General features: G+C 50.7%; 1 protein-coding gene across 1 annotated transcript in view; it reads right to left on the bottom strand.

Moving 5' to 3' along the window:
* Positions 1-464: 464 nt before the first annotated feature.
* LOC145527844 (uncharacterized) overlaps positions 465-26,303 on the bottom strand; it is a 37,135-nt gene continuing 11,296 nt past the window's right edge. Inside the window, exons 5-9 of the mRNA XM_081546128.1 lie at positions 25,004-25,147; positions 17,670-17,812; positions 8,909-9,000; positions 940-1,067; positions 465-714 (exon numbers count right to left, since the gene is read on the bottom strand). Of these exons, the coding sequence (XP_081402254.1) occupies positions 591-714; positions 940-1,067; positions 8,909-9,000; positions 17,670-17,812; positions 25,004-25,147 (631 nt within the window). The 3' untranslated portion in view covers positions 465-590. The remainder of the gene's footprint in view (positions 715-939; positions 1,068-8,908; positions 9,001-17,669; positions 17,813-25,003; positions 25,148-26,303) is intronic.

Here is a 26,303-nt window from a genome sequence, read left to right as displayed (position 1 = left end):
CGGTAAATTACTAGGCATGTCACTGCTGCGCTTTTGGAGAAAGCGGCCGTGCGTTCCTAATGAGAGGTTAACTGTGTCCCCAAAGTAATTACAGCCGATTGAAGAGGTGGCTGGTAATTAGAGGATTAGCAGTGATGAGGCTCACCTGCATGGTTGCCATGGTGATGGAGGGTGGGTGGGGTTAGCCAAGGAGGGTCCAGACTCCTCCTCCAGGCAGGTGCCAAAAGCCTCTCTAGCAGCCTTGATGCCCACTATGGATGGGACAGGCCCCAAGGCTCTGTCTACGGTGGCTGGGCCTCAGCCTTCCCATCTGTAAAGTGAGGGCTTGAACCCATTTGCCACCTCATGGACTGTAGCCCACCAAGCTGCTCTGTCCATGGGGATTCTTCAGGCAAGAATACTGGAGTGGGTTGCCATGCCCTCCTCCAGGGGATCTTCCCAACCCAGGGACCGGACCCTGGGTGTCCTGCATGGCAGGCATATTCTTTATTGTCTGAGCCACCAGGGAAGTCCCATTTGAGAATACAGAATATCAAAACTGGAATTCTGGAATGCGTCGAGTGATATTTCTTTCATAATTCAAATAGTCTTTAATTTGCCACTCTCCCTCCAAGCCTGGCATTGCTGGGACCCAGGAAATCACACACAAATTCCAACTTCTTGGCTGAGTGACTCAAGTCAGGGGTCTGATTGCAGTTCTCAGTTTCCTCACCTCTGAAACGAGAAGAGTAACAATAGCTCCTACCTGGAGGGTTGTCTGGAGAATGAAGAGAAATCGTAACTACAGAGCATCTGAAACAGGGCCTGGACAGCAAGACAACAGTGCCCCTCTCTATGTTAGCGGTGATGGTCACCTGTCCAATCATCTCTCCTCTCCGCTGACCTGGGGAACTGGGGGCAGGGGCCTTGAACTTTTGTGGGGGAATGGGCTGAACCTACCCACAAGTGACAGGTGACAGGAACTCCAGGGCAAGGAAGTAGGTGCCCACTTTCTGCTCACTTGCTGTGCATCCCTGGTCAAGTCTCGTTGCCTCCCTGAGCCTCTGATTCCAGCCTGCCTGAGCCCTCTGTTGGGAGAAAGCCATGAAATGCTGGATTTGTGGTGCATTTACTCTAAACCAGACCCTCACGATGCACTTCACAACTCTGGTTTAATTTGATCTGCCGCACAACCCATAAAAATATTATTTTGCCCATTTTCGAGAGGAGAAATCTAAGGTTCAGAGAGGTGAAGTGACTAGCCTAGAGGCACATAGCAGGAGCATGAGAAAGTCAAGATTTGAATGCAAATCAGTCCAAAATTCTCAGCACCAGGAAGAGGCCAGCCTACCTCCCAAGAAGGAGCCAGGCCCACTACCTTCATCTAAGAGGGTTGGGCAGCACCACCCTCCATGGGCAGAACTTCAAGAGAAATCTCCCTGGGATTGGCTAGGGCTGGTCAACGTGAGGGTGGGGCCATCACTACTTAAGTGTGGGCTTGCATTTGCCTTGGTGCTGATGGAGTCTGCTCCTCCAGGGGTCGAGTTTGAGGTGCTGTCGGGGGGGGGGGGGTTGCGGGGTGGGGGGAGACACGGAGAGCGACAATGAACACCCCAAGCCAGTTCAGCTGCTGGTGATGCCTGGCATCAGGGCACAGGCCTTGGCGAACCGCCGAGCACAGTGCCCTAATTATTCCATCCATAAATGATAAGCCTCGTTCATTTCCAGGCCTTCATGACAAATTTATGGCCTTAATGTGCTCGCTGCCTGACCTTCCCTGGGATCGCAGGGAAACCGGGGGCCCTTTCTGGAGGACGCAGCGGGCGAGGCTTGCTGCTGCTGCCCCTGGGCCTGGCATTCCCTCCTATGGCTTCCAGGCGCCTTGCTCAGGTCAGCCCGCCTGTTGCAGCTTGTAAACCCATTGCTCTCTGCTTTGCTTCTGGGACATGCAGCAGTTTAAGCTAACGGCCACGACTCTTGTGGCAGCAAAGACCCAGGTTCAAGTCCCAATTGTGCTACCTCTGCCACCTTAAGTATGTGTGGGTCTCTGCCTTGGTTTCCTGGTTATGAGGGGGAAATGAGATAAAACAGATAGGAAATGTTTAGTGTGTAGTAAATACTCAGAGTAGGGTAGTGGTTACTGCAGCTTTGGGGTTTTCATATACAGTTATATGTTCATGGTATGTTGCTTTAGTCATGTCCGACTCTCAGAGACACTATGGACTGTAGACCACCAGGCCCCTCTGTCCATGGGCTTCTCCAGGCAAGAATACTGGAATGGATTACCATGCCCTCCTCCAGGGGATCTTTCCCACCCAGGGATCGAACCTGCATCTCTTATGTCTCCTGCATTGGCAGGCGGGTTCTTTACCACTGAGGCCACCTGGATTCAGAGCCTATTATGTGATAAGCACATAAACAACAATAACAACACCACCACAAATATGTATCTACTGCTTAAAGTACACCAGGCAAGTGACTTCTATTAACATAGTTAATCCTCACAACGACCCTGTGAAATAGTAACATGATCATTCCCATTTTGCATATGGGAAAACAGAAGCACAGAGAAGTGAAGTAAGCTGCTCAAGGTCACACAGCTGTTAAGTGGCAGAGCTTGGATTCAAACCCAGGCCATCTGGGCCCATGGTTCATGGAGACCCCTCCTTCTCAAGGTGGGAGAACTTGCCAAGTTGCTGTGCTGTTCCCAGCATGATTAGACACATGAGGACGTATGCGTGTGTGTCTTAGCTCAGGCTGCCACAAAAATACTAAGGACTGGGTGACTTAAATGAGAGAAATGCCATTTCTCCTAGTTTAGAGGGCAAGAAGTCCAAGTTCAAGGTGTTAGCCTATTCAGTTCCTGGCTGGTAGACAGTTGCCTTTTTGCTGTATGCTCACATGTCTTTCCTTGTTTCATGTGCATGGAGAAAAAATTGATTTCTCTCTTTGGTGTCTCTTCTAATAAGGGCACCAATCCCATCATGAGGGCTCCACCCTCACGACCTCATTTAACCCTAATTACTTCCCAAAGACATCATCTCCGTCATCACATGGAGGGTTAGAGCTTCAACATATAAATTTAGAGAGCAAGGGGACACAGACATTCAGTAGTAACAGTATGTATACTGTACACTTGTGCACATGTACATGCATGAGTGTGCCTGTACACACAAGTGTGTTAGCATGTCCATGCATGCATTTCATGTATGTGCGTGTTTGTGTAAATTCCATGTATATGCCTACGGATATATAGGGATGTGTATGTATGCATATGTGCAAGTGTGTGCATGGAAGCATGTGCTGTGTCTGTGCATATGTATAGTACATCTGAGTGTGTACATTCAGGTAAGAGGCTGGGAAACCTCATCCCAGGTCAGCTCCTCTGCCACTCATTCCAAGAGCCCCATGAAAGTCAGGGTCACACAAAGTGAGCTACGGAGGGGCTTTGGGGAGCTAGGGCCTAAGAACTAGTACTCTCTAGATTGGGGGGAGAGGACTCCCCAGTGCTCATGCCTGTCACCCTGGCCTCCAGGAGACATTAATAATAGATCAGCAAATTCCAAATGTAAATAGCGCAATCAGGCTCAAAAACACAGACATTCATCACCCAGATACAAATTATGCTGCTGGCCCTGATGTAATTACTGGAGTTCAGCTAGATGCATGAGCCACCCCCACGCTGCCCTGCACACTGCTTTGTGCTGGTGTTCCGCCCTGAGAACGCTCCCCAACCTGACTCTGCAGGGTCTCTCTGGACACAGTCAAAGGTCCCCAGCTGCCTTACGCAGCTGTGAAGACAGAAGCACATGAGATCCTTGTGCTTTGATGGCAGAGCCCAGAAGTTCATGGGGGCAGACACCAGGCAACAAATCTGCCCCAGATCTGGCTCCAGTTTTGAAATGACTTGCTGTGTGACTCTGGGTAGGTCACTAACCCCCTCTGAGACTCAGTTTCCTCTTCTAGCCAAAGGAGCTAACAATACAGTATGGTGTTAGAGCTTCAGGTTTTACAGAAGGGGCTGGGTTTGAATCCCAACTTTATCCACTCTCGAGTTTGGAAACCCTGGGGAAGTTTCTTCCCCACTCTGAGGCAACTTCTTCATCTGTAAATTGGGTATTATAATGCCTATCTTATGGGGTTATTTGGAGGAAAGAATGAAATAATATTTTTTCTTTTAATTGGTGAATCTAACTCATTCACATTTATTGGGATTATATTATCATATATAGAATGTATCCCATCAATATATAAATAGATTTTTAAAAATCTGTATCCATATATAGTCATTATGTAATTATGTGATTATATGGCTGGACTTGAGTTTTCCTGGTGGCTCAGTGGTAAAGAACCTGTCTACAACGCAGGAGATTTGGGTTTGATCCCTGGGTCAGGAAGATCCCCTGGAGAGGGAAATGACAACCCACTCCAGTATTCTTCCCCGGGAAGTCCCATGGACAGAGGAGCCTGGCAGACTACAGATCATGTGGGCGCAAGAGAGTCGGACATGGGCTTCCCAGGTGGGGCTTGTGGTCAAGAGCCCACCTTCCAATGCAGGAGATATAAGAGATGCAGTTTTGATCCCTGGGTCGGGAAGGTCCCCTGGAGGAGGAAACGGCAACCCACTCCAGTATTCTTGCCTGGAGAATCCCGTGGACGGAGGAGCCCGCCAAGTGATAGTCCACAGGGTCACAAAGAGTCGGACACGACTGAAGCAACTTAACACACACAACACATGGCTGGACTCTTTCTTGCTGTATTTGTTTTGTTTCCTGTTTATCAGTTTCCCTTTTGTTTCCTTCCTTCCCATGGCTGTTATATCAGTTATCTATTGGCTCAGATGGTAAAGAATCTGCCTGCAATGTGGGAGACCCAGGTTCAGTCCCTGGGTTGGGAAGATCCCCTGGAGAAGGAAATGGCAACCCATCCCAGTATTCTTGCCTGGAGACTTCCATGGACAGAGGAGCCTGGCAGGCTACAATCCATGGGGTTGCAGAGAGTCGGACATGACTGAGTGACTAACACTTTCACTCCGAAACTTGACGGCTTACCATAATAACTACTTTGTATCTCAGTTTTGTGGGTCAGGAACTTGGGAGCTACTTAGCTGGGTGGTCCTGGTTCAGGGTCTCTCATGAGGTTGCAGCTCTCCTGTCAGCAGGGGCTACAGTCTCATCTGAAGGCTTGTTTGGACTGGAGGTTCCAATCCCCGGAGTGGCTCCTCACTTCCTCCCCAGATGGAGCTCCCCAAAGCTGCTTGAGTGTCCTCATGATATGGCTACCGGCTTTCCCCAGTGATCCAAGAGAGCAAGGTGGAGGCTACAACGTCTTTAACAACAGAGCCTTGGAAGTCACAAGCTGTCACTTCTGCAGTGCTGGTTCTACAGGTCCATCTATTTGTGTGGGAGAGGACTACATAGCAAAGTGAATATCAGGAGGGAGAGATCCCTGAGGGCCCACTTGGAGTGTGGCTACCTCACCAGTGTTGTGTCAGACTGAATGACAATATACGTAAAGCTCTTAATCCAGGCACTGGGAGAAATTAACTGCCCCATGTCACCCCAATACCTGGCACAGACCAGGCCTCCACAGTAACAGGAAGGCAAGAAAAGGACAGTAGCAGAAATGGGTCTCCTCTCCCCCAAAGCCATTTCCTAGAAGCCAGTGGGCCTGTAGCCCACTGTAAGCCCACATCCTCCTTTCTTGTCACTGGCCAATCCTTGGTTTGGGATGGGCTGAGACACGGAGGGCCAGGGCCTCCTGCCGTCTCTGAAACGGAGAGTCTAGACCAAAGGCAGTTTCCAGGCCTGTCTCGTCCCAACTTTACATTGATCAGTAATTAAACACAGCCTCCAATTACTATAACGTTTGGCGAGGCACCAAGCTTGTGTGAAACCTTGTAATAAACATCTGCTTTATAAATTGCTTCTCTGTGCAGCGCTGCACCAGCAGGGTTCTGGGGGGCTGGGGAGAGAGAAAACTAGAGAACTGGGAAAGGGAGGAGAGGTGAGGGAGGGAGAGAGACAAAAGGAGAGATAAGAAGCAGAGAGGGAGAGGCTGTCCTTTCAGGATGTGAAGAGTCCCGATTATTCCTCCGTGACCCTCACCACCCTCCAAGGTGGAGGCCCAGGATTTAATCGAGAGCACAGAAAGCCTTGTCTCTTGAGATTTTGTCACATATCTGATGCAAATTACTTTTCTGTTGCTTTTTATTTTACCAAATCCCACAACATGCCTCTCGTCTGCCATTTACACTTAGAGGAAGAAACATAAAGATGTATTTGCTACACCTGCAGCAAATACAGGTGAGATACTCCCCAGGTTGCAGAGAAAGAGGTGGGTTGATAGTTTCCCAGCACCGGCCTGCAGCCCACTCCACACAATTACACACACTTCCCCCTGAGTGAGAAAAGGGCCTGTGTACCCCACTCTGCAAGGTCTTGTTCTGGGAGGCCACAGGGAATGGGGAACCCAGGATGGGAAATTAGATGGAAATGGGCTGAGCTTTGGCTCAGCTCACATGAAACTTAGGGCAGCTGACTTACCTCCCCGGGCCTCTACTTTTGCACCTGTTAAATGGGCATAAAACTACCCTCAGACGTTTGGGGTGGATTTTAGGGGTTGTGGAGGCAAGCCTCCAGCTAGACCTTTTCCTCTCAGGCCTCATCTAAAAATGGGACAATTTGATCTGTGGTCTCCAGCCTGCTTGTTTGTTCACTCAGCACTGGAGAAAGTTGAGGACTTCCGGTGGATGGGGATGGGCAGAAATGGGAGGGCTGTCTGAGGCCAAACTGCCTGCCTAGGGGACTCCCACGGTCACCCGGGGCGGCTGAGATGAAATGAAATAGCACATGTGTTGTATACTCAGCTGGTCACGCTAATACCACTCTCGTGGTATCTGCAACCCCGCCTGGGAGGTGTGGGGCGTGTCCCTCTTCCTTATTCCGTCCACTGGTCAAGTGAGATGCCAGGCCACCTCCCCTCTCCACACCCAGGCACCTGAGTCCACCATCAGAAACCCATTCCTTAACCACTGACAGCTGATCCTCTTTAAAAATGAAAACGGCCCCCAGAAGGCTGGCAGAGAAGTCCTCCTCTCTTAGCAAGAAATCATTTATGAAATGACCTAATCTGAGAGTGAATGGGGATGCAGCCGAGTGCCTGGGTCACGGTGAATATTTGATGCAAGAATAAGTGAAGTCTTCCTTCCCGTCTGGTGCTGGCATTCTTATTATGACACATTCACTGCACCGGAGCCCAGCCTCACTGTGAACCCTTTCCTGTTGCAAGGAGCTCATTGCCTGGAGGGCAGCCTGGGCCATCCTTAGACAATGTTATGCACTGTGCCTCTGTGCGCAAGCTCACATCCCTCAAACTCCTCTGGGAATCTCTCTGTGACCCTGGAGCCCAGCACTGAGGTCACTCTCCAGAAAATCCTAAGCCGCAGATAAGCAGCTGCCAATAAGTTTTGTAAAAAGCCATCTCAGGGTGTTTGTCAATGAAACCAGCATAGCAGGCACGGTTTTATTCAGAGTTGTCAGTCTGAGGAAGCATGTCCCAGGTGGCTCGGTGGTAAAGATCCTGCCTGCCAATGCAGAAGTCGTGGGTTCAATCCCTGGTTCGGGAAGATCCCCTGGAGAAGGAAATGGCAACCCACTCCAGTATTCTTGCCTGGTAAATTCTACGGACAGAGGAGCCTGGCGGGCTACAGCCCAGGGTGTTGCAAAGAGTTGGACATGACAGAACATGCATGCATGTCAGTCTGAGGCAGCACACAGGCGCTCCGATGAGTGGGAATGTGGCAGAATAATCTTAATAATAAGGGCTCATCCAGGCCAGGTGTCAGGCACTATTCAAATGCTTTCATGTGCAGCAACTTATCTCTACTTCTAACCCTCCAGTGAGGCAGGTGCTAGGAAATGGAGACTTAGAGAGGTCAAGTGACTTGCCCCAGGTCCCACAGCTGCCGAGGATTAGGGAAGGGATTTGAATCCAGACTGCCTTTCTTGTTTAAAATTTTTGTATTATATTTTTATGTTTACAGACATAGTAGTTGGTTGTTGTAAAAACTCAAACCATAGAGAATATTAGCAAGGAAACAAATACGCCCCAGGAGCTGAACATTTTAAAAGCGTTAAAACTTTAAAAATATACAAGTCCTGCTGCACATAGTAAAAAGCAAATTAAATGAGGGACTTCGCTGGTGGCCCAGTGGCTAAGACTCCATGCTCCCAATGCAGGGGGTGCGGGTTCTGATCAGGAGACTAGATCCCACGTGCTGCAACTAGGAGTTCTCATGCTCTCAACTAAAAATCCTGTGTGCCGGAACTGAGACCTGGTGCAGCCAAATCGATAAATGAACAAATGAATAAATAAAGAATATTTTTAAAAAAGTAAACTAAACAAGCACAAAAGTGGATGAAATGAAAATCAAAAACTGTCCCCATCCTGGGTTTTTTGGTCTCACTTGCCAGAGAGAAAAACTGTGAAGAGATACGTGTGTGATTCTTTCTACATCCTTTTCATGTACATCAAGCACATATATGCCTACTTTTATGTGAGAGCACATTATAAAACGCCCTATAGCTTGCTCTTTCCACTCAGTAACATCTCATATGCTTTCTTCTCCATTAGTCCACACAGGACGAGCTCGTCCTTTTTCTTAGCTTCATAGTATTTCACTCAAAGGGCTGTATTATAATGTACATGGACCTAGTTCCCTGTTGATGGACACTTAGATTGTTTCCAGTTTTATGCTTTTCTTAAAGGTTGCCATGAGCATCTCTGTACTTTTCTCTTTGCCCATTTGGATGCACAGACTTGGCTTCCATGCTGTAACCACCTGCTCCATAGCCCTCGTCTGTGTGGCCACACTCCCCTGCCAAGTTCTGCTTTGGGAACCTCTGCTGAGCCAGCCTTGACTACTTACGGGGCATGAAGGAGCCTCCCCTCCTGGCATCCCAGGCAGACTCTCCTCTCTGTCTTTTCTGAAGGAGACCCAGCTCGCAGCTCGCAGCGTCTCTGTGATGAGATAATTTACATTTTCTGTTCTTTTTCTTTTTCAGTGAAAAGGGGACACTTAAAGTGCTTAAAGTGAAATATCTCTCGCCACTCTGTTAACAAGGATTCATAAAAGTGAACTGCTCACCTTGTCTGTCGGCAGGCAGTTATGACAAATCAATAGCGCACAGAGAAACCCTGCTCCTCGCGTCTGGCGCTGTCTGTTCACTGGTGCGGGAGGGTGGAAGCACCCTGCCCTCCTCAAACACACTACTGGGAGCTGGGTGCATTTGCAAACATGGGGCCCTGCACCTGGGTGACAGCCCAGATCAAAGGTCAAGGCAGAGAGCTGTCATGCAGTGCCAAAAAAGCTGCCTGGCCCTACAACCCAGGGCCAGTATGGGTTGTATGACCAGCATGGGTCAGAGGCCACATCTTCTAGGAAACCTTTCCAGACAGATGCATTCACTTATTCACTCAACAAACACATATGGAGACAGGTTCTGGGCACACGGAGATGACTCAACACAGTTCCCGCTTTCTATGATGGGGTAGAAACGTGGGTAAACAGAGAGGGGTGAGGTGTACTTCTGCAGAGAACACCTGGGCAGTGTTGGGGCCTGATGGGAACCCCTGACCCATCTAAGGGGCAGCGCGCTCAGCAGGGCTCCCTAGAGGGCCTGTGTCTCTGCTCAGAGTCTAGGAAGCATGGGGGTCGGCCAGCCAGAGGACAGGAGGAAGACCATGCCAGGCACGAGGAACAGCCCATGAGGGGGCCCAGAGGCGAGCGGAGGGGAGGCAGCTGGGTCTGGGGGCATTAGCAGTTTGGTCTCACTGGAGCACATGGTCAGAGAGGATATGGGGTGGTTAGGTGGGCAGCAGACCCCACTGAGGAAGGGGACCTACCAGGGGCTGACACCTCTGGATGGTGGTATTTGGGGGTGAGTTTTCATTTGTCTTTGAAATTACCTCTAAAATTTCTTAAATTTTCTGTCATGAACATACATTACCTTTGTCATAATTTAAAAATAACAATAAAAATTATAGCAGAGGGGGAGAAAGGAGGAAGGAGGAGGAATAGTAATAGTGATCATGTTAGCAATAGTAAGAGTAGTATTGGTAACAGTGGTAACAGTAGTAATAGCAGATGGTGCTATCTACTATAGATAGGTAGTTATAATAAGAGTAGTAACAGTGGAAGTAATAGTAGTAATAGTGGTAGCAACAGTAACGATAGCAATAGTGGTGATAGTGGTGGTACCAGTAATAGTAGTAATAGTGATGGTAGTAATTGTGATGGTAGCCATAGTAGTTTAGTACTAGGAATAGTAGCAATAGTGCTGGTGGCAGTAGTGATAGTGGCGATGGTACTGATAATAGCAGTAATATCGGTAGTAAGAGTACTAGCAGTATTGGTGGCAGTAGTAGCAATAATAGCAATAGTGGTAATAATGACACTGTCCTTGCACACTTAGTTGCTCAGTTGTGTCCAACTCTTTGTGACCCTGATGGACAGTAGCTCTCCAGGCTCCTCTGTCCATGGGATTTCCCAGGCAAGGATACTAGAGTGGGTAGCCATTCCCTTCTCCAGGGGATCTTCCCAACCCAGGGATTGAACCTGGGTCTCCTGCATTGAGGGGGATTCTTTACCATCTGAGCCACCAGGGAGTAGTGTGATATTAATAGTAATAGTGGTAGTAATAGTAGTGTTAATGGTGTTAATAGTGGAAATGGTGGCAGTGATAGTAACAGTAGTAACTGGTATGGAGTGACAGGCCTCTCACCACCACTTTTCCACCATCCAGAACCTTCATCGTCCCTATTCTCAGCTCTAAGTATCCTCAAGAACTTTCTTTTGTTTTCTCCATCTACTCACCCATGCACCCATCCATCCATCCACCTGTTGCTACTTCATCTATCCATCCATCCATTCTCCTATTTTTGGTTTTGGTTGTAAATTTTTCCTCGATTAAAGTTCACCAAAATATTAATTTCTGGGTAGTGGAATTTAGAGTGTTGTTTTTCCCCCCTCTAATCTTTGCACTTTTCCATAGTGTTTGAATTTTTATGCCACACATCCATCATGAAAGTGAAAATGTTTAGTTGCTCAGTCATGTCCGACTCTTTGTGACCCCATGGACTGTAGCCCACCAGGTTCCTCTGTCCATGGGATTCTCCAGGCAAGAATACTGGAGTGGGTAGACGTTCCCTTCTCCAAGGGATCTTCCCGACCCAGGGATTGAACCCAGGCCTCCTGCATTGCAGGCAGATTCTTTACTGTCTGAGCCACCAGGGACTCCCATAATATATGTGTTTGTATAAAAATGATATATTCATAAAAACAAACAAGCATACCCAAACAAAAAACACGCCCAAGATTTCACAGTGCTTTCTCCAGTAGAAGTCAGCCGCCATGAAAGATGCCTCAGTGCTCTGAGACCACCATGCTGTAAGGAAGCCCAAGCTAGCTGAGGGGAGGAGCTGCAAGGAAAGAAGGGAGATACTAAGGCAGCTCCAGCCCTCCCAGCCACTGAGCCCGGGCATCAGATATGTGAGTGAAAGAGCCATGCTGGACATGTCAGCCCCAGCACTCACTGAAGAACCAGTGAGTCCATTTGGCAGAACTGGGACCCCAGACGTATTTCTAGTCTTTCAAACCACTCCAAATTAGAACCCAGTCATCGGCAAGCAAATACAAGCTGTCCCTTTGGTGGCCTGCATAGGCCAACATACTAAAACAGTTATTTTTTTTTAAATACACACACACACAATTAAGACCTGGGTTTGAATTCTGGCTCTGAGATGGTTTGGGTAAGACCATGGACAAGTCCCTTTATTTTTCGGGCCTCAGTTTCTCTGTCAGTGGAACAGGAGCTGGATGGCAGTAGGTGATCCCACTGCTGGTTTCTCCAGATCTCTTATTCATCATGTCAGTCAGCATCATAGGATGATACTAACTTGGACTTTGCAGTCAGAGTCCCAAGTTCAAGCTGCAGCTCTGGCATTTATGAGCGTGTGACCTTGATTCTCCACACAAGGCTTAGCCTTTTTTTTTTTTTCCTGTTTGGCTTTTCTATCTTGATGAAAAATATGTGATGTTGGATGTCACTGCCAACAGAACTGTAGCTAACGCTGCACTATTTATATTGCTGGTACTTTTGACAGTTCAAACATGCTTTGGCAATATTAGAAAGAAAGGTTCTCTCTGCAAAGTGGTTGAGGGGTACAACTGCCTCCAGCTCCCATACCTGGGGCCTGGATTCTCAAACTGAGTGTACTGAAGTCAGGAGAACCTCTTAGGCAGCCTGTGCCCCCCAGAATCAGCCCCAACGAGGCTGGAATGAAGATCTTGGCAGGGGTGTGAGTGTGCAGCCTGTGAGAGTGCAGGGGCACACACACACACACACACACACAGAGCCATGCACAGACCTGGCCTGATTAGAGTCAAAAGGGTGAAGAGCCAGATTAAATATATGTTGATTATGCGAGCTTGTGCTCCTGTTTATTTCTCATAAATAAGACATGAGCCCTGTGTTCCATCTCCAACACACACACACACACACACACACACAGTTCCACAGGGTGTGTGTGTGTGTGTGTGATATTTATTGTATGCAAATCAGAAACTGAACTGGGAGGAGAAGTAATCACCTGTTTATCAGATGGCAAGTGGATCAGGCAGAAAATAATGACCCTGCCTAATGGTGCCCCATCAATTTGAAAACATGATATTGACCTGCATCTGGACTTGCTGTGCGCTGGACCAGACAAGGGCTAGACCTGGAACCCACTGCCCCCAGACCTGCTCAGGTCAGCCGGGCCCCCTCTGCTCCGCCCAGTGGCCTTCCCCAGGTCATGGGGGTGGGGGGGCAGGGCAGCACGGTATTCACAAAGCAGCAGGAGGAAGACAGCAGTTACCTGCCACCCCCTGCATGAACCTGGGCAGCTGTTTGCAGGAAGGACAGCGCGGCAGGCAGACCAAGTTCAAGTGCAGGATCTGATGCTGCTCGCTGTGTGACCTCGAGCCAGCGGCTGCACTTGCTGGGCCCCCATTTCTCCACCTGTGAAATGAAGATGATCCTGACTCCAGTCTCGTGGATGCTGGGAGCAGGCGAAGACCCGAGGGTGTGTGGAGCAAGGCACCAGAGTGACCCTAGACCCTCCCTTCTCCCTCGCCCCCCATTTCCATTTCCTAGTATTTCTTGCTTATGAACACTGCCCTGCACCCTTTGAGGGTTCAGCCAGCACTAAGGGTTCGCTATCTCTTCCAGACTAACCCCCTTGTGGGCTACCCTCCCTCTCCTCTAATCCGTTCCTCGGTCTCCAGGGCAGAGAGAGAAGGCTCTTTTCTCATATTAAAATCCTATCATCACACCACTCCCCTGCTCAAGAGCCTGCTGTTGTTCCTTGGTGACCCCAACATGAGAAATCCTCACTGCTTCCTGCACCCTGCCAGGACCTGTGGTCCCAGCCCAGCTGACCTCAGCAGGCCGGGTGGTGCCTCTTGGATCTTTTTTCAGATCCTTAAGTGGAGCCAGTTCCTGCCCCAAGGCCCTTGCCCTAGTTGTGCCCTTCGCCTGGAATCCTGTGCCCCGGCTCCTTTTCCACAAGGCTACTTAAATGTCACCTCCCCCGGGAGACTGCTCCATCTAAATTAGGTCCCCTGCCGGCTGTTTGCCAGCTCTGAAAACCTTGTCAGTTTCCTTCATGACAGCCCTCACAATTTGTCATCGTGTTATTTATTTGGGTTTACTGGAATGTGGCTGTCTCGCCAGCTGACTGTGAGCTCCGGAGAGGAGGGACTGGGTCTGGTTTGCTTCACCACAGTGGCCCTGTGAGCTGGTGCCCAAGTAGCCACTTAAAATGGGCCAAACGGCCAGGGTGGCTGTGACCACGGAGGCACAGGGTCAGGGGGGAGGTGGAGTGGGTAGCCAGGGCGGAGGGGTGCTCTGGGCCAGGGACCATGCTTCTTGTACCCCTCCTTGGCTCCCTGCCAACTCCAGGGCCCCCCAAGGGATGTTTTCTTGCCTCTCCCTAATGACCTGACATACAGGGTGCCGGTGATAAACCTCCCTCTGATAAAAGATGCAAAACTAACATCTGGCGGTTAATTAATAAAGAGCAGCGGTGCCTGGCTGGGGCACGCGGTGTGCTGATGCTGGCATTTTCTTCTCCCGCCCCAAGAGATGCTGACACTGTGAGTGAAAATGGGGGGAAAGGATCGATTTCGAGCGGGCCCTGCTGACGAGGCTCCCAGGGGGCCGGACACCCCCTCATCCCCTCTTTAGGGGACTGACGCTCACTCCTCCACTGAAGGGGCATGGGTGGTGGGGCATGGGGTGGTATCATTTATTGAGAACCTACTATGTACCAGCACCTAGTCTCATTCATCCCTGCAGGAAGCCCTGAGAGGGCAGTGTCTCTGTTCCTATTTACACACAAGGAGTCCAAGGAGCCAATACTTTGGCCGTCTGATACGAATAGCTGACCCATTGGAAAAGATCCTGATGCTGGGAAACATTGAGGGCAAGAGGAGAAGGGGGTGACAAAGGATGAGATGGCTGGATGGCATCACCGACTCAGTGGACATGAGTTTGAGCAAACTCTGGGAGATAGTAAAGGATAGGGAAGCCTGGTGTGCTGCAGTCTATGAGGTCGCAAAGAATCGGACACGACCCAATGACTCAACAACAACAACAAATCCGAGGCTCAGCTGCTTGTCCCAGGGCCTAGGCTCCTCCTCACTCACTAGGAAGCAGGGCTGCTGGAGAGTCACTGGGAGCAACTCTCACAAACGCAGACTCCAGGGCCCCAGCATAGAGGCTCTACCGGTCCAGGAGGAGCCCAGGAGTCTTTACTTGTAATGAGCGCCCCATGGGATTCTGGAGCAGGCAGAATGGGCAGCTCAACTTGAAAAACACAGGTCTTGGGAATACTACCGTTTACCGAGCACCTACTATATGCCAGGCCCCAGGTTAATCCCGATAACACTATAAGCAGGTAAGCGTGATGTCTCCATTTGGCAGACACTGCCCAGAGAGGGGAAGGGTCTTGATCAAGGCCACACAGCAATGCAAGCAGGCTCCAATCCTCTGAATGTCCCCAGCCCCAGGGCTTCCCAGCTGTCTCTGCCCAGCCTCTTGGGAAAAGACCCAGCTTCCCAGATACAGCAGTCGCCTGCCAGGACTGGCCACTGAAATATTAATTGGGCTAACGTTCCAGTGACTTACTTGGGGCACTTTGGCAGGCCTGGCCCCTAACCTCCACTGAGTGTGACCACCATGGTGACCTTAAGCAAGCGGGTGGGGGGCCCTCTTGTTTGCCCAGGCTTCTGGGGTGGGTATGTGGCCGCTGGAAGTTCCTATTTGAAGGGATGGGGGGAGGGTGGCAGCTGGGCTGCTCTCTGCGTTGACCGGGAGGCCGTGGAGGAAGAGGGTAGAGAGAGGCCAGCAGGATGGGCCGGAATGTGGGAGGGTTTGAGGCTCCAGAGAGGGATAGACAGAGGGCTGTGTGAGACTGAGAACAGAACAACCCATGTCTGGGGTCTTCCCTAATGGTCCAGTGGTTGGGAATCTGCCTTCCAGTGCAGGGCAGGCGGGTTCGATCCCTGGTCGGAGAGCTAAGAGCCCACATGCTTTAGGGCGACCAGGCCTATACACAACTGGAGGCCCTGGGTGCTGCAGTTACTAAACCTGCACGCTGCAACTAGAGAAGCCTGTGTACCATAACGAAGCCCCAGTGCAGCCAAAATTTTTTAAAAAGCCCACATCTGAATCCCAGTTCCTTCTGGAACTCTCCATGGGGCTACGGAGAGTCTCACCTGAGAACAGCACCCAAGGGATCCCCCAGAGCCACGGTGAGGAGCCAAGCCAGGTGCTGGCTGTGGACTGAGCCTGGGGGTGCAGCTCAGAGCTACTGAGAGGCTTGGACTTCAGGCCGACATGTTCAAACCTTAGCTTCACAGCTTCTGAGCTGCATGAACAAGTCACCTCACCTCTCCAGGCTTCAGCTTCCCCATTGTCTCCTCCCACAGGGTTCTAACGAGAGTTCAGTGATATAAAATGCTTAGCACAGGCCCTGGCACAGAATAAAAGCCAACACACCACTGCACAACAGGCGTGAGGTTGCCTTAACACTACCATTCAGAGCATTACACTGGGAGCATGCTGCTTACCTTTTGGGGTTTTCCTGTCCCAGCTGAGCCCAGCCAGCGCTCCTCGTGGTCCCCCTGTTCCAGGACCCCTGCTTGGTTGCTTGTCTCGGAGGGGCGGCATGGTCAGCCACCACGGGTGGGGGCGCCAGCCAGCCCTGAACCTCTCAGCATAATTGAATTGTTACCGACTTGTCCTTATGACTCTGGTCCACAGACATGATAACGCTCCAGGGGGCTGAGCCGACTCCCACCTTGGAGACCTCCTGGCACCCGGGGGGGCGTCCAGATCGGGCTGGGTGTTGGGGGCTTGTGGAGATTATAAGATGTGCGTGTGCGTGGGGTCCCTGGCTCTGGGTCATCTTGGCCAAGCCTCTATCCCTTACCCCATCTGGGGCTCAGTCTTCACCTTTCAAGTCAGCTCTGACTAGCGGGGGAGACAGGAGAGCACTGGGGAGGAGAAAGGAGTCTGGCTTAGGGCTTGTTTGAGGCTTTGCCCCCAGCCCTAGTCCATTCCCCATCCTGACCCCTCTCCCTTAATCATAGCAGCTAACATTCACTGCCTGCAAAGTATATCTTAGCATCAAACCCATTTTCCAGCTGGGCAAACTGAGGCCCAGAGGGTGTAACAAAGGAGACCCACAATCAGAAAGTATCAGATCCTGGCTTTGAACCCACGTCTTTCTTTCCACCCCGTGTTCCTTCCTTCCCTGATATCCTGTCATCCTTTCTACCTCACCTTCTGCTTGACCTGAACCAGAAGTTGGGGAGACTCCCCTCATTTCTTGCTTTTCCAGCTACCTCCTCTTCCTCCCCCCCCACCCCCTCTCATTCCTGCCCTGGGCAATCAGTTTCTTCAGATATGATTTGGGATTCTAATGAACGGAATGATTTGGCATTTAAATAATTATCCACTCTCTAACTGTTAGTGGTGCTGAGTCGGGAGAAATTTCCGCATCTTATTTATGAATATGGTTTTTCTGTCTCCTGGGGGGAGGCTGCCCACCCCACCCCTTCCAGTGCCTCCTCCCTCAGATGCCTTTTCAGTACACGCTTCCAGGGGAGCTCCCCCCACCCCATGAGTCCCTAAGTGCCTATTAACAACTTGCCTCTTCCGCTATGTGGCCCCCCCACACCGTTCACGCCCCTTTTTATCTTTACATTTCAATATCATTACAAATCCTAGTGTTATTTAAATTGCATCAATTATTCAATTTCTCCTCCCCGAGTGGAGGCAGTGGAGGCAGCGGCTTCCGAGTGGCTGAGCAGGAAAAAGCAGAGGCCTTTCAAGGAGGGTTTGAAATTCATGGGGGATTGGGCTGTGTTCCATTAACCTGGGCTTTTTGGCTCCCACAAACCACGGAATTGATTAAAATACACACACGCTGTTTCAATTTGGTTTGGGGAGAAAGTCTGCTTCTGAGAATCACTGAAGAGACGGTTTGGGAGGGGAAATGCTTTTGCTGCCCAGTGATACTCATTCAGTGACCGTTTATCGAGTCCCTGCTGTAAGAGCGGCCACCGTTTATGGAGCACTTACTGTGTGCAAGACGCCACTTGAAGGTCTTTATGGAAGATACAGCCGTTACCCAGCAAGGGCTGGCTGCCTGAGGTGTGCAAGGAGCCAGAGACACGATGGCTCTGGTGTTTGAGGAAAGAGCGAGTTTTGTTCCCAAGGTCGACCTGCAAGGAGACAGGAATGGGGGTTCAAATCTGTCTCCTCCATCCAGGGTTCTGGGTGAAATTTACAGGATTAGGGGAACTTCAAAACTGGAAGCTACCTGGCTAGGCTTGAATCAGCCCAACTAAGCTACTACTGCTGGAAGTCGGAGTATCCTTATTGAAGGACTTCTGTAAAGGGCTCCAGTGGCAACATGTCTATTCTTTAGGTTCCGCCGACTGAAGGTTCCTGGTTCCAGGATCATCTTGGAGATGTGGGGTGGGGGGGTGGGGGGCGGGGTGTGTGTGCCCATTTTGCACATGTGCAGTGCTGTCTGAAAAAATAACTGAAGGTTTTAAGGAAGCAAAACCAGTTTAAGCTGGTCAGTGTTTTACACACTGTTTTGCCACCTCTAATTATCAAGAACCTGGAGTTAGTTATCATTATAACCTTCCATTTTACAGATGAGGAAACTGAGGCTGAGCGGGGTGGTCTCTAGCCCAAGGCTGCACAGCGGTAGAAACAGTGTTTGTCTTCAGGGTCAGGCCTCTTAACCAAGAGGTTTATAGGATTTGGGTGACCCCCAGGAATAGCTAGACAAGGAAGCGAGGGCGTGGAAAGGTAAGATAATTACTTCCTCCTGCAGGGCCTGTTTTTGAAGACTCACTTGAGAAATTGCTCACATCTCATTACCAAGAAAAGTTCTTTTTTTTCCCCTAAGCAAGTGGTAGTTTCTCAGCTTATGAACCCCAAGAGTCAAATAAGGCTCACATTTCTCTCTTTGCGTGGCTGCCAGGAAACTCTGATCCAGACATGTGGCCCACTGCTCAAAACCATACGAGACCTTACCCCACCATTCCATCATCCTGCTTTCTCATCTAGGTCTTTCCTACAATGGCACTGCGGTATATATTTGTAAGCCACTTCTAAGCCTTTTTTGAAATGAGGCTATATGTATCCGCCTACAATGCAAGAGACCTGGGTTTGATCCCTGGGTCAGGAAAATCCTCTGGAGAAGGGAATGGCTACCCACTCCAGTATTCTTGTCTTTAGAATTCCATGGACAGAGAAGCCTGACAGGCTACAGTCCTTGGGGTCGTAAAGAGTCAGACACGACTGAGCGACTAACACTTAGCACTTTATAAGTGCCTTTAAAAAAGGACTTTCCAGCATCCATTATGAACCAGGCATTTTACACAAGTTCTCATTTTAGCTTTGGCAAAGGGCTCATTCTCACTTTATAGATGATGAAACTGGGTATCAGGGGGGATATGTGAGTTGCCCAAGGACACGCAGTAAGTGGCAGAACCAGGATGGAAACAAAGCCTGTAGGCTTCCTCTTGCCACGATGCAAGGGATACAAAGACCAGGGAGGGTGGTCCCTCCCCAGGCTCTGACATCCCTGCTCTAGTCTGGCAGGAAGATGTCACGGAAAGAGCATTCAATCGTGAGTCAGCAGACATGTGACCTTCCTCTCTCTAAGCCTTGGTTTCACTGTTGGGCTGTGCTCCAAGGCCCCATGAGGCTCTGACCTGACATCACTCCCTTTCTGCCAGTTTTATTGATGCATCTGCCAGCATCTGAGCCTGGCTGTGCCTCTGAGTCACAGCCGCCACTCCCTGAGGCAGGTACACTCCCTGGGGAGGAGTGTCACCTAGTTCCCAGCGTTTTCTGATGCCACAGACAGGAGGAGGGAACAACCGTGGTGGTGATGGGGCTGTGACACCTGCCTCCCACACCAGCTGCCTGTGTGCTTTGCGATCCTGCGTCCCCGAGGCAGGCAGGCAGCACCTTCCTGGCAAGACAGGGTCTCCTGGGATGGGGACAAAGGAGGGGTGAGGGTGGCCAGGGGCTTTGATCTGGGTAGGACTTAGCCCCTTCCTGGATTTGAGGGTTCTAGGAAGGTCTGAGCTCCAAGCAGGCAGCTAGTGGCATAGAGATGGAGGAGGGAGGGGCACTGGAGATGGGGGCAGGGGGCAGAGAGGGGCTGCTCAAGAGAAAGGGACCTGATTTACTCAGCATCTTCTCAGAGTGCCGCCTTCCACCAGCGGCTGCACGCTGGCAGTCCACCGAGCAAATTCGGGCCACAAACATGGTGGCTTTGACCCACCTTGTGTTCTTAAAAAACTTGAATTCATTTCTAACACTGACAAATAGGGACGACCTACATAAAATCAGGATTTAGGGGTCTCTTGAGAAGTAGGACTACGTTGGGAAGTCCCCTTTACATTGTCTGCCTGCTCCCTGTGGGCATCCAAGTGTCTGACCCCCTTCGAGAGCCAAAATTGCCTTCTGGGTAACCGTTGTTGTTCAGTCGCTAAGTCATGTACAACTCTTTGCAATCCCATGGACTCCCCTGTCCATCACTGTCTCCTGGAGTTTGCTCAAATTCATGTCCATTGAGTCAGTGATGCTATCTAACCATCTCATCCTCTGCTGCCCCCTTCTCCTTTTGCCTTCAATCTTTCCCGGCATCAGGGTAAGTGTTATTATCCCCTTCTTACAGATGAGAAAACAGTGCCTAAAGACATCCATCCCACCAAGTCTCACAACAGGTTAGCACTGGAGTCAGGATTTAACCCCACCTCTCCATCCCCCAAGGCTCTACTGCTCCACACTCTCTCCCACCCATGGAGGCTGGAACAGACAGCCCCTGCAGACTCCCTTTCCAGTGGATCACTCTAAAGTTCTCTGTGCTCCTATTGTTCAATGAATGGCCTCTGACATCCTTTCCAGCTTTCATGTTGGGTGTGGCAAATTGAATGTAGTCTCCCTGGGGTTAGAACCAAGAAGCCAACCAATCACCACGCGTGCTCAGGCTTTGTGCTGGGAACTTGAAGCGCACCATCTCATTTAACCCTCATAGCTTTGCAGAAGGTAGGCTCTACTATTATGTCCATTTAATAGATTAAGAAACTGAGGCTCAGGGCTGCCCTGGTGGTCCGGTGGCTGACACTCCTCGACCCCAAAGTGGAGGGGCCAGGATTCAACCCCTGGTCAGGGAACTAGATCTCACATGCCACAACTAAAGATCCTACATGCCGCAACAAAGATTGAAGATCCTGCATGCCGCAATTAATACCCAGTACAGCCAAATAAGCAAATAAATATTTAAAAATAGAAACTGAGGCTTTTCCATCACTGTCTGTGGTCCAGCCCCTCTGGCTTCTTTTTAGCTCTTTGGTGATGTCCTGCACCCTTCCTACCTCAGGGCCTTTGCCCATGCCTTTCACCCTCCCCCATGTAAGACTTCATCATCCTTCAGGTCTTCCCTGATTCTCTGAACAAAGTATGGCTCCCCCGTTATTGACTCTGAGAGCTCCTGGCACACTGCATAGTATAAATAATGACAATAACACGAGATAAGACTTACTGAGCACTTTCCATGAGCCAGACTGTTCTAAGCACTTTAATTACATTACTGGAATCCTCTCACAATCCACTGAAGTGCTTATGATTATTACCCTCATTTTACAGATGAGGCCATCAAGGCACAGAGAGGTTGAGTAACTTGCCTAAGGTCACACAGCAAGTGTTGACATTTTTACCTTAGGTTGTATGACTGATTGGAGAAGGCAATGGCACCCCACTCCAGTACTCTTGCCTGGAAAATCCCATGGACAGAGAAGCCTGGTAGGCTACAGTCCATGGGGTCACTAGGAGTCAGACACGACTGAGCGACTTCACTTTCACTTTTCCCTTTCATGCACTGGAGAAGGAAATGGCAACCCACTCCAGTATTCTTGCCTGGAGAATCCTAGGGACGGCAGAGCCTGGTGGGCTGCCGTCTGTGGGGTCGCACAGAGTCGGACATGACTGAAATGACTTAGCAGTATGACTGATTGACATCTTCAGGGATTATGTCCTGGGGAACCTGTTCTTGATCACTAAATATCCTTTAAATGAGTGAACACACTAGGATTGCTGTTTGGTCTTTAGTTGCTCAGTCGTGTCCGACTCTTTGCAACCTCAAGGACTGCAGCCCACCAGGCTCCTCTGTCCATAGGATTCTCCAGGCAAGAATACTGGAGTGGGTTGCCATTTCCTTCACTCATTTAAATATCCTTTAAATGAGTGAACACACTGGGATTATGGCTCCAAATTTCATGTCTATAACCATGAAGGTATATGACTGTCATTTTCTGTCCCTGTCAGGGTTTCACCACTGCAGCGGTCCCCAGCTCCCATCTGATTCCAGGGTAGTGCTGAGTTCCAACTACTCTCCCACCTCTGCCCGCACTGTCCCCAGGGAGAAAGAGAAAGAGGCCAGTGTGGTTCAGGACCATGGACAGCACCACCTCCCTGCTTATACACACTCCCCTCCAGGGCTGGGGCTGTGTGAACTGGCCTCTGGGAAATTCCCAAGGAGACCCCGCCCCCAGCTCCCTTCCTCACTGCCCTCCCCCGCGCCAGTTTACTGCCAATGACATTCAGATAAATGGCTGCTGTCAGCCAGGCCGGTCCCACGGAAAGGCGTGTCGGGTGATGTATGACACCATCTTCTAAAACCGCAGGACTCACTGCTCAGGAGCTCCGAGGCGGGCCGCTCCCCTACCCCTATCAGCCTCCGACCCTGGGCTACACCTGGGATTTTTGGGTCCCCCTCCTCTCCAGCCCTGGGGATGAGTCCCCCGTCAGACACAATTACTAGGATCTTCAATCACACGCTGTTAAGACTCTGGCCCACTCTCCTACTCTCTGGGCTGCTGTGGTAGTTGTTTGGTTGATAAGTTGTGTCTGACTCTTTGCGACCTCATGGACTGTAGTCCGCCAGGCTATGTCCATGGGATTTCCTGGAGTAGGTTGCCCTTTCCTTCTCCAGGGGACCCTCCAGACTCAGTGATCGAACCCATGTTTCCTGCGTCTCCTGCACTGCAGGCGGATTTACTGCTGAGCCACCAGGGAAGCCCCTCACTCTCTCTGGGCTGCTATGTGACCCCAAACCTAACCTCCATTCCTATCTGCCCTAGGTATGCCCTCCTGGATTATTCAGGGGCTTGGGGCGCTGTGTGGGTGATGGTCATCAGGTTCTGAGCTTCTGGGTTCCATGGGAGGAAACTTAGCTCAGACCAGCCACACCACCAATAGGACAGCTAATACCACCCTAGTTTATGATCTCTTGACATGACTCAGATGATGTGGAGAGAAAAGGGCACGTAATAAAGCTGCTGCCCCGGGGGATCCTTGCCCCTTGCCTTTGAGAAGGATAGAGGTATGAAGCCACCCTGGCCTCACATGTCGGGGGAGGTGGGGGGCACAAAACTGTCCTCTCCTATCCTTGGCCTTCTGCCAGCTGCCAGCTTTGGCTCCAGGTCCGTCATCTTTAAAATGGGATTAGCAAAAATAATAACTAACACACAGTACTGTTCAAATGTTTTCTAAGCCGTTAAAACCCCTGCCATAATATTTAAAAGAGGGAGCCAAAGTATTTAGCTGCATACAGTTCAAAGTCATGTGTGATGTTAACCAGATGACTGAAGCCAAACAACAGAAATGTATTTTCTCATGGTTCCGGAGGCTGGAAGTCCAAGATCAAGGTGTTGGCAGGTTTGATTTCTTGGAGCCTCTCTCCTTGGTTTGTGGACAGCAGTCTTCTCCTCCCTGGGTCTCCACATGGCTTTCCTGCTGTGTGTGTCTGTGTCCTGATCACTTGTGATAAGGACACCAGTCACACTGGGGTGGGTGTGGCCCAGATGACCTCACTTTACCTTAGCTCCCTAGGTCAAGGGCCCATCTCCAATTGCACTCACATTCTGAGGAACTAGGGGTTAGGACTTGAACATACAAATTTTGGGGGAGACGCAATTCAGCCCACAGCAGTGCCCCATCCATATTCCCTCACTCTCACCACCTGGGTCCTCTTTTTTTTTTTTTCGGCCACTTCACGTGGCATGTGGAACTTCCCCAACCAAAGATCAAACCTGTTCCCCCTGCAGTGGAAGTACAGAGTCTTAACCCCTGGACCACCAGGAGTGTCCCTTAGTCCTCTCCTTAAGCCCACTCACAGGTCTCTGTGAAGCAAGTACTATGCTGAGCCCCTTCTTACCAAAGGGAAAATGAGACTCAGAGAAGCCGAATTACTTCCCTGAAGATGCAGAGCTAGGTTCACAACCAATACTGTATCTATCGTGCTGCAGGGTTGCGACCTCTGTCCCAGCCGCACAGAGGGGCAGGTGCCCAGGGCCCCCTTGATGCCTGCTGGGGCCGTGACAACTCCCCACCCAGGCCCCCCCCCCCCACAGCTGGGACCCGTTATCTGTTTTGCGCACGGCCTGTGCCCGTCAGGGTAATGGACTGTGCTTGTCCTAGTGGAGGTGGCCTCTGCCAGGGATGATGTATGAGGCGCTATTGTTTGATATGAATGCATTAGGCGACATTCCCGATAAAGACTTTACCAGCAGAGCCACACTCGCTGGCAGCAGCCCCCGAGGAAGAAGAGGGCGGAGGCAGAAGCCTGAGTCCCCATCAAGCAGGGCTCAGGGGGACCAGCCACCTTCAGGGAGGCAGGGACCAGGTCACTCTTGCTTTCAAACTTCTGGGTCCTGAGCCACACGTCTCACCCCCTTCAAGCAGCAGTGTAGACCATGGGTCTCACACTTCAGAAAGCATCAGAGTTGGCTTGGGAGCAGGCTGAAAACGCAGAGTCCTGGGTCCCGACTCAGAGCCATTGAAACGGAATCTCCAGAGTGAGGCCCGGGATTCCCGTTTTGCAAACCAGTTCCCTCGGTGAATCTAATAGCGCTGGTGTGTGCGCGTGCGTGCTCAGTCTCTCAGTCGTGTCCGATTCTTTGAGACCTCATGCACTGTAACCCACCAGGCTCCCCTGTCCACGGGATTTCCCAGGCAAGAATACTGGAGTGGGTTGCTGTTTCCTCCTCCAGGGGCTCTTCCCGACCCAGGGATCAAACTTGCATCTCCTGCTTGGCAGGCGGATTCTTTACCACTGTGCCACCTGGGGGCCGGGGCCCAAATGTGGTCCAAATATCCCACCTAGCGGAGGGATGAAGGGAATGGGGTTTAAAGTCAGAAAGCCCTGGATCTGAATCTGGGCTCCTCTGAGAAGCAGCAGGGAAATCTTGGGCAGGTCACTCAGGCTCTCAGTTGTGACCCTCCTCATCAAATAAGCCTCAGTTTCCCAATCTGTAACATGGGCACAACAGCGATACTCCCTGTGGCTGCCCCTACCCCCAGGGCTCAAGGGGACAAGACCCTACCTGTGCTCTGTCCACACACTCATGAATCCCAGGGCCTGGCAACGTAGATCCTCTACACCTTCCTGGGGTCGGCGGATGGTGGTGGGGCTTCCTGAGGATACCACTGTTATGTCCAGACTGATGCTCCAGGGAATTCCAGGCCCACTACAAGGAACGGGGAGCCCTCTATGGGCTAGAAGTTCCTTCAAAGCCTGGACTCCATGAGTCCTTTATTTTGAGTGGGGCTAGGGCAGGGAGGGGCATTGGCCGTTTGCACATTCGGTATGAATGGAATCCAGATGCTGCCCCAGAGGATGCTTACCAGGGGGAGAGGGGTCCTCCTCTGGGATGGCACCCCTGGGGACAATCTGGAGGGTCCCCACAGAGACAACATGATCCCATGAGCTGCAAGGCCCAAGGAGACAGAGGTCAGAGGAGTTGGCAGGAGGCAGATTATGTGTGTCCCCTCCCTGGATAGGACAATGCAGGAGACGTAAGAGATGCTGGTTCAAACCCTGGGTCGGGAAGATCCCCTGGCATAGGAAATGGCCACCCACTCCAGTATTCTTGCCTGGAGAATCCCATGGACAGAGGGGCCTGGCAGGCTACAGTCCATGGTGTAGCAAAGAATTGGGCGCCACTGAGCTACTAACACATAATCCCTGGAGAGAGAAATGGCAGGGTCTGGGGAGGGTCTCACTCCAAATGGTCTGATCATTGTGTTTATGGAAAGAAGACCCTGCAAGCTGAGGGGTGGCACCCTGTCCCAGGGGCACTGAGGGATCACGGGAGGACTTTGGGGAGGGGACAAGCAGGGTCAGCTCTGAGCATAGAAAGACCCCTCTGAGGCCCAGTGGGGAATGACCTCATGTTTGAGTCTGAAGTGGAAGCTGGTGAGAGGATCTAGGAGAACAGAATTCAGGAGGGGAAGGTGCAAGGAGAATGCCCCAGAGAAGGAGGCAGGTTTTAGTATTTGAAGCAAGAGTGGCTTCAGCCATACGGGGCAGGGGGGTGTCCCACATCAAAGTCAAGTCTCTCCAACCCCATTTTTCATTCATTCAGTAAATATGGATTGAGCCCCTACTCTGTGTCAGGCTGTACTGGGTGCAGGGAGTATGAGGGTTATTTTCATGTGTCAACTTCCCTGGGACTGAGGGTGCCCAGACATTTTGGTTAAACATCATTCTGGGTGCATCTGTGAAGGTGTTTATGGATGAGATGAACATTTGAATCGTGGTCTGAGGACAGCACACTGCCTCCCCAATGCCCGTGCCCCAACCAATCCACAGAGGGCCTCAATGGAACAAAAAACTGAGTAATA

The sequence above is a fragment of the Giraffa tippelskirchi genome, chromosome 11, assembly GCF_054371585.1.
Source record: "Giraffa tippelskirchi isolate mGirTip1 chromosome 11, T2T-mGirTip1v1.2.pri, whole genome shotgun sequence".
Classification (NCBI taxonomy): domain Eukaryota; kingdom Metazoa; phylum Chordata; class Mammalia; order Artiodactyla; family Giraffidae; genus Giraffa; species Giraffa tippelskirchi.
This window is presented reverse-complemented; position numbering and strand designations above follow the sequence as displayed.